The sequence below is a fragment of the Eurosta solidaginis genome, chromosome 1 (assembly GCF_040869045.1).
Source record: "Eurosta solidaginis isolate ZX-2024a chromosome 1, ASM4086904v1, whole genome shotgun sequence".
In the NCBI taxonomy this organism is placed as follows: Eukaryota; Metazoa; Arthropoda; class Insecta; order Diptera; family Tephritidae; genus Eurosta; species Eurosta solidaginis.
The window spans coordinates 322,775,599-322,794,446 of record NC_090319.1 but is presented as its reverse complement, the minus strand read 5'-3'; the positions used below and the strand labels follow the sequence as shown (position 1 = coordinate 322,794,446).

The following is an 18,848-nucleotide window of genomic DNA, read 5'->3' as shown; positions in this document are numbered from 1 at the left end:
TTGGTCCACGTTTATGGCGATATCTCGAAAAGGCGTCCACCTATAGAACTAAGGATTACTCCCTTTTAAAATACTCAGTAGCACCTTTCGTTTGATATCCATATCGTACAAACATTCTAGAGTCACCCTTGGTCCACGTTTATGGCGATATCTCGAAAAGGCGTCCACCTATAGAACTAAGGATTACTCCCTTTTAAAATACTCATTACCACCTTTCATTTGATACCCATATCGTACAAAAACATTCTAGAGTCACCCCTTTCCCACCCTAATGGCGATATCTCGAAAAGGCGTCCACCTATAGACCTCATGCCCACTTCCTCTTAAAATGCTCAGTAGCACCTTTCGTTTGATACCCATATCGTACAAACATTCTAGAGTCACCATTGGTCCACGTTTATGGCGATATCTCGAAAAGGCGTCCACCTATAGACCTAATGCCCACTTCCTCTTAAAATGCTCAGTAGCACCTTTCGTTTGATATCCATATCGTACAAACATTCTAGAGTCACCCTTGGTCCACGTTTATGGCGATATCTCGAAAAGGCGTCCACCTATAGAACTAAGGATTACTCCCTTTTAAAATACTCATTACCACCTTTCATTTGATACCCATATCGTACAAAAACATTCTAGAGTCACCCCTTTCCCACCCTAATGGCGATATCTCGAAAAGGCGTCCACCTATAGACCTAATGCCCACTCCCTCTTAAAATGCTCAGTAACACCTTTCGTTTGATATCCATATCGTACAAACATTCTAGAGTCACCCTTGGTCCACGTTTATGGCGATATCTCGAAAAGGCGTCCACCTATAGAACTAAGGATTACTCCCTTTTAAAATACTCATTACCACCTTTCATTTGATACCCATATCGTACAAACACATTCTAGAGTCACCCCTGGCCCACCCTAATGACGATACCTCGAAAAGGCGTCCACCTATAGACCTCATGCCCACTTCCTCTTAAAATGCTCAGTAGCACCTTTCGTTTGATACCCATATCGTACAAACATTCTAGAGTCACCATTGGTCCACCTTTATGGCGATATCTCGAAAAGGCGTCCACCTATAGAACTAAGGATTACTCCCTTTTAAAATACTCATTACCATTTTTCATTTGATACCCATATCATACAAACACATTCTAGAGTCACCCCTGGCCCACCCTAATGGCGACATTTCGAAAAGGCGTGCACCTATAGACCTAATGCCCACTCCCTCTTAAAATGCTCAGTAACACCTTTCATTTGATTCCCATATCGTACAACTAGAGACACCCCTGGTCCACCTTTATGGCGATATCTCGAAACGGCGTCCACCTATGGAACTAAGGATCACTGCTTTTCAAAATATTCATTAACAGCTTTCATTTGATACCCATATCGTACAAACATATTCTAGAGTCACCCCTGGTCCACCTTTATGGCGATTTCTCGAAAAGGCGTTCACCTATAGAACTAAAGCCCATTCCCTTTTAAAGTACTCATTATCACCTTTCATTTGATACCCATATCGTACAAACACATTCTAGAGTCAGCCCTGGTCCACCTTTATGGCGATATCCCTAAATGGCGTCCATCCATAGAACTATGGCCTACTCCTCTTAAAATACTCTTTAATACCTTCCATTTGATACACATGTCATACAACCACATTCCAGGGTTACCCTAGGTTCATTTTCCTACATGGTGATTTTCCTTATTTTGTCTCCATAGCTCTCAACTGAGTATGTAATGTTCGGTTACACCCGAACTTAGCCTTCCTTACTTGTTTTTTATTTGATTCGGCATTCAAATAAAAAATACTTTTTAATTGTTTTTTGATTCTTCCGCCGAATCAAAGATAATTTTTATTTGTGAATTGGTTTCTCAGCCAAATTAAAGATATTTTTTACACCTTTCATGCAAATGGACTAGTACATTAAGTTTGGTCCGAATCTCAAAATTGTAAGTCCTTAAAAGGGAAGAGATATACCCACCGATAAAACAACGGAAATAATCATGATGATGATCGCAAAGTATTTAGCCATGAGCGTGTATATGTATTTTGCTTTCTGATTAGAACTGTGTCGGAACCGACCGGATAGGACCACTATAGTATATGTTCCTTGGCGAGCTTTCTGGCCTCTGATCCCCCTAGCCAAAAGAATCTTTAGGCGCAAACGAGAATAACCGTTCAACCTGCGCTGAGGAAGGTAAAGCTGTGTTATATTTCAGAAAAAGTTCTTTTGCTGCAAAAAAGACATTAAGGACATTAAGCGAAGTTGAAGTTTGATTGAAAAAGTGTCTGAGCTCAGACTCCTCTTTTAATAACAAGCGAAAGTCTTCATTAAGTACATTATTGTCAACGTCGCTGTCGAAATCAAAAAAAATCTTCCTTTTCCTTATATGATACAGTTTCATTATTTCAAAATTTGGTCAGAGTCCGTGAATCCACTTATTTGTAACACGTATCAAGTAATTTTATGAAAAGGAATCGTGCACCTTCGTAAACCTAGGAACATACAAAAACTCAACCAATTTAAAATTGATCGTTCCCTTCCATAAACACTTAAATGGAAAAAGGCTTTCAGCAATAAATAAAAAAGTAAGCAGGTCCGCACAAAAGCTTAACTCTTCTGTCAAAGTTAAGGCCGGAATATAAAGTTCTAAGACAATAAGCCATTTTCTTTTATTTTTTTTTTTGTCAGTTCATTGCGGCTGCTGAGTACAGAATCACCCCATATCCGCTGCCAGTTCGAAATCGCCCTATCTCAAAATATTTTTAAAAAATTGCCCATTGCAGGATTGGCACAATAACGTCTTATTTCCGAATTAGGTTGAAGAATGCCGTATCCCAGAATGCTTTTCATTAACTCCTCTAATGTCAAAATGCATTGGAATTATGCTCAGATATGAAGTTTTTGAAAAAAATTTTGAGATGGTGTATTATTGAATAAAATGCTGACGTACGACATTTTTCAAACAAATTTTGAAAGAATGACCAAACCAACATAACTCTTTTATCAATTCTCGAAATATTTAGTAGATAAAGAATTATTTCCTCCAGAACCTGGTGGCGTTTACAAATTTACTATCACTACTAATATACTTCTAAAGATACTTTTCTACTACAATTTTCGTTGAAGATATTTGAATTATTCACCGTTTTCCTTACTTCGTAAAAGCAACCCGTCCAGATTTTCCAATTGTCTAGTAATTCAGTCATGGATTTGGCTTAAAAATCAAATCACAAATAAAAATTGTTTTTTATTTGAACGCCGAGTAAATAAAAAAATAAAAAGTATTTTTGATTCGCCTAAAGAATCAAATAACAAATAATAAGTATCTTTTATTTCAATGCCAAATCAAATAAAATATCTTTGATTTGAAAACATTGTCAAATAAAAAATACATTTAATTTGTGGATTCGTGATTCATTCAAATAAAAATCACGCAACCCTGTTGAGCAGTTTAGATCTTACAGTAGTCAAGTTATAAACCAAATATACGTATAGCACCATCTTTTGGCAAAATTGGAAAAGTTATGAAAGGCTCGTTTCAGTCCATCAAGGTGGCATCATTATGCTTTGACGTTTCTCACTTTCATTTGCTTTAAACTGACATTCGGCGAACGCTGCTTTTCGTGCGCTCTCTTCATTCTCTCGTTACTTTTATATTTATTTTCTTTATTTTCCTCGCTTCTTTTTTCGTCTTTCAACATTTTTTTAATTGCTTTTCGTGTGCTTTTTCATTTTCAATTCCCATTTGACTGGCATTTGTGATTTCTGGAATATGGCATCAAGATCAGATTTTGAGGTGAGCTCGCGTTTAATTACAAATTTTACTAAATGAATTAAATATAAATCGTATAATATTAGTGATTTCAATTGTTAACATGTCCGGACCCAAAAATTATAAAGAGTTGATATGCAATTTTATGCAACCAAATGAATTATGCGAAAATTTTGTGAGCAATAAGAAAAATGAAAACGAAAGAATTATGCACATACAACGTACATATTAACTGTAAATATGCGCAAAGATAAATGCACTAAATTTGGAAGTGTTTATATTGCAATTTATACATTTTTGCTGTGCTTATCAAAAAATTGTTCATGACTTCGCATGAAGCTAAGCTAAGGTGAAAAAAATTGTTGTTTGTGTTGTGCTGTGAATGTTTGTGCGTTGGTGTGTTATATCAAATTGTCTCAGGTGGCGTTGATCTGGCCATAATCGTTGTTCAGTCTGGTTTAGCGGCGACGCCCTTCGCTGTTGCTTAGATGTACATAAAATTGAGTTAATTAACAAAGCCGAATGAGTGGCTCCATTTAATAGATGACACACTCCCAAGTTGTGTGTTGTAGGATGGAAAGTAAGCTGCTGGCGTGTCTGTGAAGTGGGTGTTCGTGAGATTTTTAGAAGGTATATATTTATAAAGTTCCATAACACTATTATGACCAAATGCTTGAGCACAATTTCTCATTTACTGGAAATAATTAAGCATTCAAATCTATCATTTTAAAAGTTAAAAATGGATCCAGCAAAATAATATCATTGGAGTTGTGTTTTTGTTTTTACAGTAATGCATTTCTGTCGTTTTTCGTTGAACCCACGTGTGGGTGGCTCATTAGTGCATTGTATATCTGTATATGCTCGTGTGTCAGGTTCAATTTTGTTTCTTCGGTGGCGACGAGGAAGGGCAGCAGTTTGCCACACTGCATCGAAATATGAATATGTAAAGTGGTTTGTGAAAAATTCTGGCTATTTTCATGCCCTCTCATTGCATTATTTTCACACTTCTCTCTCTTCGCCTTGTTAAATTGTGCTCTTTAGAATTTTTGTTTTGTTGTCGCACCCTAAACAGTGTTGTTATTCGCTAGTTACTAGGTTACTGGCACGTTTTCTATCATTAAAAATAGTAGTAGGAGTAGGAACCTGAACGCTCAAGAAATATTTTAAATTATCGTAAAAGTCTAGAACAGGGGTTATTGTTGTTGTATTAACGATAAAGACACTGATGTTGTTGTTGTTGTTGGTGTTGTAGCGATAAGGACACTCCTCGAAGGTCTTGGGGAGTGTTATCGATGTTGATGGTCCTTCGCCGAATGCAGATCCGGTACGTTCCGGTAGCAAAGCACCATTAAGGTACTAGCCCGTACATCTCGGGAACGATTTATATGATCACAATCAACTTTCAGGCCATCCCTCCCTCCCCACTTCCTAGTTCCATGAGGAGCTTGTCTAGAACAGGGGTCCACTGCTAATACGCGTTTGAAACCATCGAAAAATGTGTCAAACGACGCGTCTTGATATCTTAATAATTTGAAGACGGAAAACAAAAGATATTAACGAAAAACCGAAAATGACCCCGAGTACCTCTCCAATCTGGGGTTGGGTCCGTGTATTTTTGTCCAGAACACCTTTCAGTGTTGGCGGCCTTCGGGCGCGCTTTTGAAAAATTACACTGACCGGTCCACCAATGGGTCGGCATCAAAATTAAATCCATACACAATCTCTTTGTATACTACATTTTGTTCAGTACACAACAACATTAAAACAACCAAATGAAATTTGGCAACTTCAATTGCAAATATCTCCGGACAGAAATACAATTTTGCTTTTCCGTCTTCGCATAATTCCTGTCGATACGCGTCTTTTTACACCTCTCCCGATATTTTTGGGCGCGTATGGTCATAAATGGCACGGGACCTGGCCCTCCAATATACGAATTTCTAGAATAAACAGCTATCTCCCCAGTCTTTCTAGTTTCTTCACCTCGAGCGACCTGGCATTATCACCGACCAAATCCATGGCCACTGCCAGGAACAGATGACGCAAATATTGGACCTTCACGTCGATGGTGTTACGCTACCGACTGTCAGTCACCCAAAGATATTAGGGGTAACGTTCGAAAATACTCTCACCTTCAAGGCGCATGCCAACGAAATTATATCTACAAGTACAAAGTCGAAACAAAATCCTCAAGTTGCTTGCCGGCAGCACTTGGAGAAAAAATGAAACGTTGCTAAACACTTACAAAGCAATTGACCGGCCGCTCATGTGCAGTTTGCTCGCCTGCCCTTTAAAAAACACATAACTGCCAAGTGTTATCTCTTTATGAGCCCTGAACAGAATCGGTGAACGCCTTTGCCGGGATTTGCACAGTGAACCCCGTTATTAATATACCTAGGATAGGGCTTGCGGAAGAAGAAAGCATACTACAAACAGAGACACCCAACTTCGTTCTGAATACCGTAACAGGCTAAACTCGTACTTGCTCAAAATCAATCCCGACATTTGTAATGTATGTCCCACATGCGATGTGTCCCCACATGACACCAACCATCTTTTCAATTGTGATGTAGTACCTACGCTTCTAACATAAACTTCCCTTTGGCACGTCCCTGTTGAAACTGCTAGTTTCTTTTGACTGTCGTTAGAGGACTTTGATGACAATTTATGAGTTATTGCACCCATTGAATTGGGCGAAGCGCTGTTAACACAAGAACATGAACAAAGTCCTAAAACCATCTCTAGGCTTTCATCCCTAAATGAACCACAAAATAAAAGAGAAACTCGAAAATTTTCAGCTAATAATGTAATAAGAAAGAGACACCCCCAGCGGGTTAGGGGGCTAGAATATACCTGCGGTAGGTATGCCTGTCATAAGAGGCGACTAAAATACCAAAGAGATTTAAGGGGTTGTGTAGCGCAACCCTTTCAGGTTGCCAGCGCAATATATAGCTTCTGCAAACCCAATTGTCAACCTCACCTATCCGTGGGGGATCCTGTTACATTAACAACCGAGGCTCAGCTCTAGGGGCTGGGAGGGCGGTATGGCCTAGAAGGTCGCATGTGGTCATAACAAATCGTTCCCGAGATGATCGGGCTTCGTACCGGAACGTTCCGGATCTCAATCCGGCGAAGGACCATCAGCATCTATAACACTCCCCAAGACCTTCGGGGAGTGTCCTTATCGCTACAACAACAACAACATAAGAATGAGACATATGTGAACCCCTAGATTAACTATTGTAGACTGGTGAGTGTGTAAACGTCGCTAAGTGTGCACAATTAAATTTTTTCTTTGGAAGAATATGAAATACCCTTCGTAAGAAAAAATAAAAAAAAAAATACGAATTTGATAGACTAAAATTTGTTGGATTGAAATTTATTTAGTTGCAAAACTGAATACTCAAAAAGTTTCCAAAATATGCACATAAAATTTGGAATTGTCAAAGATTTTTAAACACTTGTTTTAAATAACAAATAAATAAAATAAAAAACATAAATTTTGTTAAAAATATTTGCTGCCATTTTTGTAATCGCAGGTGTATATGTATACTAAATTTATACATAATTGAAAGTTTGAATGAAATTTTAAAAATATGGTAACTCTCTGGTGGACTTGCAAAGCTTTCTACTCAAATCGTGCTTTTAACGATTTTTTCTTGCTTAGCTCTCGCCCAACATACATATATTTTGTTTGGCATACTTTTTCACTGGAAAAGTGGAATTACATAACCCGAACTGTATACTAACTGGAATTCGTGTAAAGCACCAATCATTATGACATTTCAATTTATAGTAACATACATACATACATAAGTACATAAATAATTTGCTGATTGGAATTGCCTTCCAGCCATTCGCCACCCCTTGGGATTTTCGCCGCTTGTTTGCGCAACCACCACCCTTTCTTTTCCATGCCGGAATCGGTGTCATTAGGACGAGTCGTGCTTGGCTAATTATTGACAAGTATCCATATGGCCATCATACATACATACAACGTAGGTACCCGTGTCGCCGTTTTTTATGCCCATTTTTTATTACTTTTCTCTATGCTTTTGTGGTTTTGATTCACGTGTGTTTTTTCTCGTTTTTACTGTCTACATTTAAAAAAAAAAATTGTTAATTTTGTAATTTTTCATTTGTTTTTTTCTTTCAGTAGGTACAATTTAGCTTATGTATTAAGCTGGAGTCATTGGTGCCGTATGTCGTATCGCTGTATCCGTATCCCTAACGTAATCAGCTGTTTATCGTTACGACGGTAAACCAAAACCCAATTGGTTGGCTACGATACGGTTACGACCTTAGCGGCACCAATAATCGATTGCATTGCTTCTCATAAGGTTGGTCGAATCAGCTGTTAAAAGGTTTCCGATACGGTTACCGATAAAGCACCAATGTCTCTAGCTTTAAGTTGGTTCGGTCGGTTGTACCGGCCGTTTACAATTGCCACAGATATTCTCATTAATGAGTTTTCAACCTTGAAATGATTTTTGTGTCTCTGCCATTTAACCGTGAAAAAAATTAAAATCAACTAAAGAAAGCGTCTCTACTCATACATAGTACATATATAGATAGATAGTTTGTGCGGCTAAATTTTAGGTTATATGCTGCGAGCACATCTGTCAATCAATCCCTCCAGTCACACATAATTGTTGCATGAAAATTGCATTGACGTTGATGATGCAATATCCGTTGACGCTTACGTTGGCACTGGCAATGCAGTTAAACGCCAAATACACGACACGAACATTTCCGCGAACATTCCGCAATCTTGTTCGCAGCTTTGGCCATACACCATACGAACTTTTGGCCAAACATTAGTTCTCTTTCACACAGCGATGAATGCGAACAATTTTAATTTTTCGATTAAAGTCGCATAATCATTATTCTTTTTAATTCTATTACAATAATCTTTGCTTTTTACTTGCCACAATGATGGCAAAGATTTATACATTTCAATAAATTCACTCAGAAATTTTTTATTGTCCATTTTACTTTTCCGCGCACGTCTGTTCCGTTCAGAAATTACTACGATTATGAGCTATTTCGCCATACTCGCACGAACAGTTCTCACAAATGTTCGCCAAAAATTAAAATATTTTGACACGACGACATAAAAGGTCGCAGAAACATGACATAACGGGAATGTTCGCGGAAATGTTCGTGTCGTGTATTTGGCGCTTTACTTAACATCGAGTAAAGAAAGAAAAGTAGATCGAATAGTGCAAAAATGTGTTTTGGTACTATTCATCAACAAAGTACTTAGCGACAGTCAAGTCGCAATTTCTTTATGAACCAAATACAGCGCTCGTTCTGAAGTACGTAAAGGGGCTCAAATATCTAAGAACCCACAATGCTGTACAACTAACCTGGGTATCCTCTCACGAAACTATGAGGAATTGCGAAGGCGTATTGGTTTTGGGGGTTTTAATACGCTAAATCTAAGAGTCACCACTATCACAGCTAAACGAGTCAGCTCGATTGAAGTGTTCAGAAAGAGTCGAGGCTATGGTCGCAATTCAATTCCCAATTTAATATCTATCTGTATAGTTTCAAGGATAACTTCAATGTTGTTTTGTTTAATGTATAATATAAATTTGAACAGGTTACTTTTTTGAATCGAGTTGTTTTTTTGGAACCGAATACTTTTTTAGAATCGGATAATTTTTTGACCGGAGTACAGTTTACTGTTCTAAAACCGGATAATTTTTCAGAGCCGTCTAATTTTTAGAACCGGTTATTTGTTCAAAACCCGGTACATTTTTGAGCTGGGTACCTTTTTAAAATCGGGTACTTTTTTGAACAGGACAAACAAAAATAAATACTGCTTATCCTTATATAGAGAACACTTTGGGAAAAAAAAATTGTAAAAATTCAGGAACGCCTCGAAACTACTAAAAAAATCTGAACTTTATTAAACTGAGGTTGATTGGGTTACAAAACTATATTGCTGTTTTTTTAATTGAAAGTAGAAAATTTTATAACATTTTTACCTTTTTATTACCCGGGTACTTTTTTGGAACCGGTTACTGTTCTAATAGCGGATACTTTTTCAGAGTCGGGTAATTTTTAGAACCGGTTACTTGTTCAAAACCGGGTACTTTTTTCAACTGGTTTTAAAATCGGGTATTTTTTTGAATAGGATAAACAAAAATAAAACGGGTTATCCTTATATAGAGAACATGTTGGTCAAAAAAATTCTAACAATTCAGGAACACCTTAAAACTACTTAAAAAAGCTGAACTTTATTAAACTGAGGTTGATTGGGTTACAAAACTGTATTGCTGTTTTTTTATTTGAAAGTAGAAAATTTTATAACATTTTTACTTTTTAATACCCGGGTACTTCTTTGGAACCGGTTACTGTTCTAAAAAAGAAACTTTTTTTAGAACCGGTTACTTCTTCAAAAGGGGTACCTTTTTGAACTTATTTAATTGGCGCTTAACCGTCTAAACGGTTATGGCCGTCCAACAAGGCGCGCCACACATTGGGGACGAACTTTTCAAAACCACAAATATTAACAGATTTTAATCATTTTAGTACAGACACTTTTGTAATTGAATTCCGAAGAGACTCACATCGCCCGATCTTTAAAATTTAGAATTTAGAAAAAAAAACAATTTTGCAAAATGTTCTTTAAAAAATTAATTTGAAGAATCAAGCGATGTGAGTCTTCAGAATTCAATTACGAAAATTTCTGTGTAAACATTGTTGCAATCGGTTGATTTTTCGAACCTGTAAGTGGTTTTGAATGAAATTAGTGCCTAATCCCCAATGTGCGCCAGTCTCTCCTTCGCTCCGACAACCGGCGCCAATTGGTCACACCAAGGGAGTTTAAATCATTTTCCACCTGGTCCTTCCAACGGAGTGGGGGCCGCCCTCTACATCTGCTTCCATAGGCGGGTTCCGATAGATCATCTTTCATTCGCATAACATGGCCTAGCCAGCGCAGCCGCTGCGCTTTAATTCGCTGGACTATGTGGATGTCTGCGTATAGCTCGTACAACTCATCATTACATCTTCTTCGGTACTCGCCATCGCCAACGCGTAGAGGTCCATAAATCTTTCAAAGAACTTTTCTCTCGAACACCTCAAAGCCGCTTCATCTGCTGTTGTCATGGTCCATGCTTCTGCCCCATATAGCGGGGCGGGAATGGAAAGGGACTTGTAGAGTATGATTTTCGTTCGCCGAGAGAGGACTTTACTTTTCAATTGCCTATCTAGTCCGAAGTAGCATTGATTGGCAAGATTGATTCCTCGCTGGATTTCAGTGCTGATGTTGTTGCTAGTGTTGATGCTGGTTCCCAAATACTATTTCGAAATTATGGCTGGCAACAGTAGCGTGGTTGCCAAGGCGCGTATGCGCTGACTCTTTGCTCGTACTTCGTTTTGTCCTCATTCACCATCAACTTTTTTGAAGATAACAAATAAAAATAAATACTCTATGCCTTATATAGGAGCAAATTTTTGAAGAAAAAATTCTAAAAATTCAAGAAGACCTTGAAACTACTTAAAAGCTGAACTTTGTTTTACTCAAATTAATTGGAGGCTACCTTTTTTTAATTCAAAGTTGCAAATTTTTAAAATTTTTTTCGAAACGTTTTTGAACTTATGTAAGACAGGCACAAAGATAAGAATTTGATTCATGTATACTGAACTGAGCTAAGACTTCGTTGGGTAGGCCTATTATATACAAAAGTTGTTTCTAGTTCTTATTGGTAAGCTGCTGGAACAAAATAATTTATCAAAGAAAAACCGTTTCTTTCGAATATGAAAATTTTTAATCTGGCGTTCAAAGCAAGAAACGAACAAGCGATTCATTTTTTTTCTTAACAAAAGAGTGTCAACTTTTGCCATTCTCATATCAATATTTCACTTCACTACACATGTCTCGCTCGCTTTTTCTCTAAACACGTAACTCTACACTCTTCGCGTCAACCATCCGCTGCATTACACAATCACCCCAACTTAATGTTAAATGTTAAATCTCTTATTCGCGCATTCAGTTCTAATTGAATAAATCTCTGTTTTTTTGCATAATTTTATCTATTCATCAAATAGCTACATTCTCACTTATATGTATGTGCATTAAGCTGGGTCGATTTATTAACCCATATCGCGCCATCGATTTTTCGATAGGTTTTGGGCTCAGGAAAAAAGTTCCACTAAGCATACCCAAAAAATTAATTTTCGAGCCTGCAAAATTTGAGTTTTTTTTCTTTGATTTTTAAGGTTTTTTCATGACTTACTTAAAAAATTTTCATTTGGTTTTAAAATTTTCATGTATACCCTGTCCGACTCAGAATTGTCCGCTAAAAACTTTGGCGATAACAGTTTTTAGAAAAAAAAAAATATTTTTTGGGTTTTGAGGAGTGTTTTGGTGAAAAAATTTATTTTTTCGCCATTTTTTTAAGGGTTTCTTCAGAAACGTGCAAAAGTGTTGCCGATGAAAACGAATTTGCCTCATAGTTCCTATCCCATTTAAAATTATGCGATAAAAACGTTGGCATTAACAGTTTAAAAAAATTTTTTTTTTTTTGGTGTTTGGGACTTGTTTTGGTCGAAATCGATTTTTTTCATTTTCAAGGCTCCAAATCATTTTTTATGTATATGTTTCCGTTAGACCCACCAATAAGTATACCAAAATGATCAGGGGACGAGCTAAGTTGATTTAGCCATGTCCGTCCGCCCGTCCGTCTGTCCGTTGGTTTGAACGCAAACTAGTCCCTCAATTTTTGAGATATCTTGATGAAATTTGGTTAGCAGGCGTATTTTGATGGGGGATTTGACATTTGTCAGAATCGACCGAATCGGACCACTATAGCATATACCTGCCATACAATCGATTGTTTAATAAGAGGGTTTTCGCCATTTCTGCCCCATTTCTGCCTCATTTTAACAGCTAGCAACATCAAATTTTACTACAAGCTTACGTATTGGGCATAGATTGTTGTCTGAAAAAATCATCAAGATCGGACTAAAAATCGATTTCGACAAAAATGATGAAAATCCTCTTACCTGAACAGTCGGTTGTATGGGATATATATTATAAATATGTCCGGTCTTGATGATTTTTTCAGACAACAATCTATGCCCAATACGTAAGCTTGTGGTAAAATTTGATGTTGCTAGCTGTTAAAATGAGGCAGAAATGGCGAAACCCCTCTTATTGAACAATCGATTGTGTGGGAGGTATATGCTATAGTGGTCCGATCCGGTCGATTTCGACAAATGTCAAATCCCCCATCAAAATATGCCTGCTTACCAAATTTCATCAAGATATCTCAAAAATTGAGGGACTAGTTTGCGTTCAAACAAACGGGCAAACGGACAGACGGACAGACGGACGGACGGACGGACATGACTAAATCAACTTAGCTCGTCCCCTGATCATTTTGGTATACTTATTGGTGGGTCTAACGGAAACATATACATAAAAAATGATTTGGAGCCTTGAAAATGAAAAAAATCGATTTCGACCAAAACAAGTCCCAAACACCAAAAAAAAATTTTTTTTTTAAAACTGTTCATGCCAACGTTTTTATCGCATAATTTTAAGTGGGATAGGAACTATGAGACAAATTCGTTTTCATCGGCAACTCTTTTGCGCGTTTCTGAAGAAACCCTTAAAAAAAAGTGGCGAAAAAATAAATTTTTTCACCAAAACACTCCTCACAACCCAAAAAATATTTTTTTTTTCAAAAACCTGTTATCGCCAAAGTTTTAAGCGGACAATTTTGAGTCGGACAGGGTATACATGAAAATTTTAAAATCAAATGAACATTTTTTAAATAGGTCATGAAAAAAACCTTAAAAATCAAAGAAAAAAGCAGTCAAAAATTTTGCAGGCTCGAAAATTATTTTTTTGGGTATGCTTAGTGGAACTTTTTTTTTTCCCTGAGCTCAAAACCTATCGAAAAATCGATGGCGCGATATGGGTTAACTTTAGTCCATGCAAATCAACCCAGCTTAATGTGCATGCAGAACAACAACAAAAACAGCTTAAATGGGCGGCCAATTCATTGTGATTTGATTAGATTTTTATTGACTTATAATTTCATTAGAGAAATAAAAAAAAAACGGACACTAACGGCGAATAAAAGAATTGTAAACAGAAATACAAAAGCAAGGTATGAATGAGTAGGATGCCCTACCCCGACCCCCGGATGCTATTGCTGCCAAAAATAATAATTCAAGGACCTGTAGTAATTTTAGTTTCTTTATGTCCAGTGGTGGTTCGTTCGTCTGCTAAACTCTTATTTCTAATACGCACTAAAAACACAAACTATTATAATATCGTGACTATAAATATTTAACGAGTCACGTCTGATTTGGTTATTAATTATATGGCTACATCAAAAATTAGAAAAAAAAACTAAAATTCACTTTTCTAATGAACAATTTTGTATAAATCTTTGTACTTTGCTGAAAGTTTATTAGCTGTTCTTCTGTAGGATTGCCTAATTGTACTCGGCGAGGCATTGATAGTTTTAGAACTTTTAGAAAAAGTATCGATACCGGTACTCATATAAAATGCTCGGATCAAAGTATCTATGCTAGTACTCATACTCAGTAAAAGGTATCGCGTATACTCGATTCAATTTTACATATATTTTAAGGATTCATTTAAAGGCAAACGTCACGAACATTAACTGATTTAAACGATTTTTGATCGACAGTTAGAAATAAGTTTTTCTAAACGGGCTCGCCCCTCGCCAGTGGTTTAGCAAACACTCGTGAGCGTATTTCTCCCATGAAAAGCTCCCCAGTGAAAATTCGTTTGCCTTGTAGATGCCGTTCGGAATCGGCATAAAATATGTAGGTTTCGTCCTCTCGATTTGTAAAGAAAATTCAAAAGAACACGACGAAAATTGGAAGAGAAGCTCGATCTTAATGTTTTCGGAGATAAATCGCGTCAAGTATTTTTTTTGCATTAAACGTTTTGTGAAGAGATTAACTAAATAGAAGGGGATCAGAACGATTTTCCATTTTGTTAACATTTTTAGTTTGCACCATATCTCTACTGGTAGCATTGTCACGTACCATATATATATATGTTTCAAATATTGTAAAGACTGTATCTGTATGCCAATTTTTTAAAGTAGGCGTGGTCCTTATCCACTTATGAGATTTAAAGGCAACTTTATCCGCTGTTTTTGTATTTTTGAGTAATCTATAAATATCGGCATTATTTCGTCTGTTGGTTATCTTGGTCTCTCATAATATCTCAAAAAATCTAAATTTTGAGTTGAATCAATTTACAATAAAACGTGCGATATTATGTTATGAGTTAAAAGCAATTATACCCACAAAGTAGCAAATTTTCTCATGTATTCCAACAACAAAAGCTGACACTTCAGTCAATTATATAATACATGTGTATAATCAGTTTTAACAACAAAAGCCACAAACACACACTATTTAACAACAAAAATAACTAATTTAACTACTGAGCCAGCAATAAAAGAGCAGTTCTTTCATTCGACGTACGGATATGTACATACGTATGTATGCATAGTTTATTGACTAGGGATGGCAAATTAACGGTGTCATTATCGCTTGTACGTAACTATCGCCATTATCGATAATGATGCCTACGGAAACATTTGAACACTGTACGATATTTTTTTACCAGAGTACGATTTTTTCGTACACCCCGCCTTGCTCTAACGGAGCTTTAATATAATACAGTTTCAATGTCAATAGTTTAAAGGTTGAATTATATTGGACTAAAATTTAATGAACTACACTCAGAAAAAAACACTTACACTAAATTAAGGAAAATATTTCTTAAAAAAATGTTCCATTAAGTTGAGGGAAATTTTACTGTAGTGAGTAAGAACTTCTAATTTTTGTGTAAAAGTTTTCCTTAATCTGAGGCAAAATTTTCCTTAAATATTTTTAATCAAGATTGAATAAGATTTTATAATTTTTGTATAAAACTTTCATTTATTTATCTGAGAGATTTTTTTTTCTTAAATTTTTTCATTAAGACTATTTGATTAAATATTTCTTATAATATTTACATGTAAGGGAGAGCTCAGTGGTTAAAGCAATCGAGTGTGAAATTGGGGACCGCGACTCGAAGTCACATTTCACTTTATATTTTTAATCATAGCTGCTCAACCCCTATACACTTAACGCCATTTTGTCTTTTGTTTCACCCTGAATCATACGCACAGATACGAGTTTTAGCTTCAAATATAAAAAATAATTATCAAAGCACTACCGTATGCCCTCACTATAAATAAAATTCTTATCGAAGTTTTTGATTTTCATATGTAAGTGCAAAGCAAAAGCACTTTCGGTATAAAAAACAAATTTACACTAACAAATTGACAACTAAAAATTATACAAAAATATTATGGTATACAAAATTGATTCATTGGGAAAATTAAAATTTAAGGATTTGACCTCGGAACTTGAAAACTTGCATTCATTATACTCCATTTAGCACATACGATCTGCATTGTACTTGATTTTTCCTAAAAGAAAAACGCAAAAGCAACAATTTGCTCTCAAAAGTATGTCAACATGTTTAAAGAAATATCAAAATAAAGTTTGGAAGCATAAATGGCATCCAAAAGTAAGAGTAACGGGCGCCAATAACATCGACTATCCATGGCGTTCACTATCGATTAGAGATATACGCCGCCGCCGCCGAATGTCAAAAATATCGGCGTGGCGGCGCGGCGTCCAGCGCGTTACTATATTTTCTACTCGTTTAAGACTGTTTAGGCCATTTATTGTTCATGTCGAAAATTGGTCGGATATGGTCGAAAGTGGTATCAACGGATGCGCATCACTGCCAGTTATAAGAAACTAATTGCGAAATTTAACTCTTTATAACTATTGAAAAGTTATTTAAAATAACAGGCGCTTTCGATGTCAGCTTAACACGGACTTTCCATCACCCAATTCAGCAAGTTATTAAAACAAAATACTAAAAGAAAAGTTATATAATAAATTTATATGCTCACTTTGCATTTTTGAAAAAATTAATAATGAACAATTATTTCAAATAAAATGACCCAAGGCGAACATGTTTTTAAACTGTCCTCAAGAATAAGCCAAATCAGTGATGCAAAATCCTTTAGTAGGTTCTAGGGGCATAAACACTCCTTTGAAATTATTCTTACCTCATACTTAAGTTGAGGATATATGTACATATGAGAAGGGTTTGAAAAATCGCTTGGGCTTACATTCAAACATCTGTTGTTTATTTGCGAAACTATACAATAGCGTCTGAAATGTTAATTTTGATTTTCACACTTCATCCTTCAACACCTAAGTCTCCCGGTTTGACATTTCCTAAAGTTGGCGGCCCTATCCAAAACTAGTCCCTTGGAGTGAATCACATTGATTATAGCCTATCAACCAAGTTTAAATATCACCTACACGTTACGGCTCCTTTTAAAATTGTGAATACGTAGGCACATATATCTACCAGGTGAGGCTTTGTCCTTCGCAAGAACACTCAAAGTGGTGAAGCAAAAGCTTTCCCAAGACAGTGGAACTAATGACCGTGTGTGATACTACCCTAACGTAGTGTACAGTTGAACTTGTCTGAAAACTGAAGCTACGCGGTCATCCATAATGAGCTCCTATATCGGAAGGCCGGAAAACCGTAGTTAACAACTTTCAACTTAAAATCCGTCGACTTTCATTCTAAATTTGATTTAACGAAGACTATTGAAATCAATGTTGTGAACACAAATGTCAGCAATCCAGGGTCCTTGTAATATTTTAATTATGTAGATGCGCCGAGGATTATACGGATTTTCACCCATGACGCAATGACATCCACTTAGACTGCTTATGATTTCGAGGGCGGCATCTTTGGCAGAATAGTCACTCCCTAACGTTTCAAAGTGTAGCTCGGCAGCATAGCGCAACAAAAGCATCCGTTGGAAAGTCTTCGGAGCTACACCTAGAGCTTCTAGGAAAGTGACGTCGACGAAGGTATGAGTTCGAAGTCGCAGTCGTATAGCTTCTGTACTGGCATATGGTGTTAGGCTCAGGAGGCGTGGTAGCGACTGGTGGTAGGGATTCCTACTGTTCGCACATCGGAAATTTTAGCTCTTAAAAACAGCCGAAAAAACGGGAGGCGCCCTGTGCCACGATAGTCATGAGTATTAATAGACCATTCATAGCAACCCTAAGTCGCCTTTATGCGTGACCGCCAAGGAGCGACAAATGATTTAAAGAAATTGTGTTCGCGACGATTATTAGAAGTTAACCCTAGGTGGAACTACGCTTTGCACGAGATATACAGGCAAAAGTGTGACTATTTTATGTATCTCTATTTCTTTTCAGCAGACGCAGCAGTACCAATTCCAAAGACCGGGGTTAGGTTCGAAGCCTCTGGAGCATGCGGACGAGCGACAATCCCTTCGCAAGGAGCTACTCCTGAAAATTTTTGAACGGTCTGCGAGATTTTGATGCAAAAACCCCGGATCTTTCCGTAATGGCCAACACGTTGATTTCCTTAAATACATATAAACAAAAACTTTCCTAAATATTATTTTTTTAAATAGAAAAATCAAGATTTTAAAGTAAGAACACCGGCGTATGCCGGCGCGCCGCCTACGCCGCCGCCGCCGGTATATAATAGAGCCTACGCCGCCGCCGCCGATAAAGTGATCGGCGTAAACCTCTACTATCGATAGCTTGTCATCACCACTATATAGCACATACACATACATACGTTTATGCGTATACTCTTATGGTAAACTTTTTTTTGAATTAATAACCTGGAAAATACCTATGCAAACACGTTCAATTTAGTTGCAACTGGATCAAACTGGCAAAATGAAACCAAAGCTGAGACCGAATTCTTCAAACCAAAGGCAAATTAAAAAAAATTCACTTCTACCTTCCAGATGACTAAACTTAATGAATACTTATGTATGCAAATACCACATATATTGTGGTGTGTATGCTCATTAACTCCCCATTTTCTTAGCAGCTTAACAGAAAAATAAAAAACCACGCATATAATTCAAATCATAAATAAATAATAACAACTTTTATTTAAGTACAACTTTGGCCCACTTGCAGAGCGACAATTT

At 36.8% G+C, this 18,848-nt stretch overlaps 1 protein-coding gene across 8 annotated transcripts in view; it reads left to right on the top strand.

Moving 5' to 3' along the window:
- The first annotated feature begins 3,713 nt into the window (after nucleotides 1-3,713).
- Atpalpha (sodium/potassium-transporting ATPase subunit alpha) overlaps nucleotides 3,714-18,848 on the top strand; it is a 152,531-nt gene continuing 137,396 nt past the window's right edge. For 3 of the 8 annotated variants that reach the window (XM_067761862.1, XM_067761861.1, XM_067761863.1), the window contains exon 1: nucleotides 3,752-3,801. In XM_067761862.1, the coding sequence (XP_067617963.1) occupies nucleotides 3,778-3,801 (24 nt within the window). In that variant the 5' untranslated portion in view covers nucleotides 3,752-3,777. Of the gene's footprint in view, nucleotides 3,802-18,848 lie in introns of all 8 variants that reach the window. The other 5 variants (XM_067761870.1, XM_067761869.1, XM_067761867.1 and 2 more) reach the window with 4 other exon arrangements.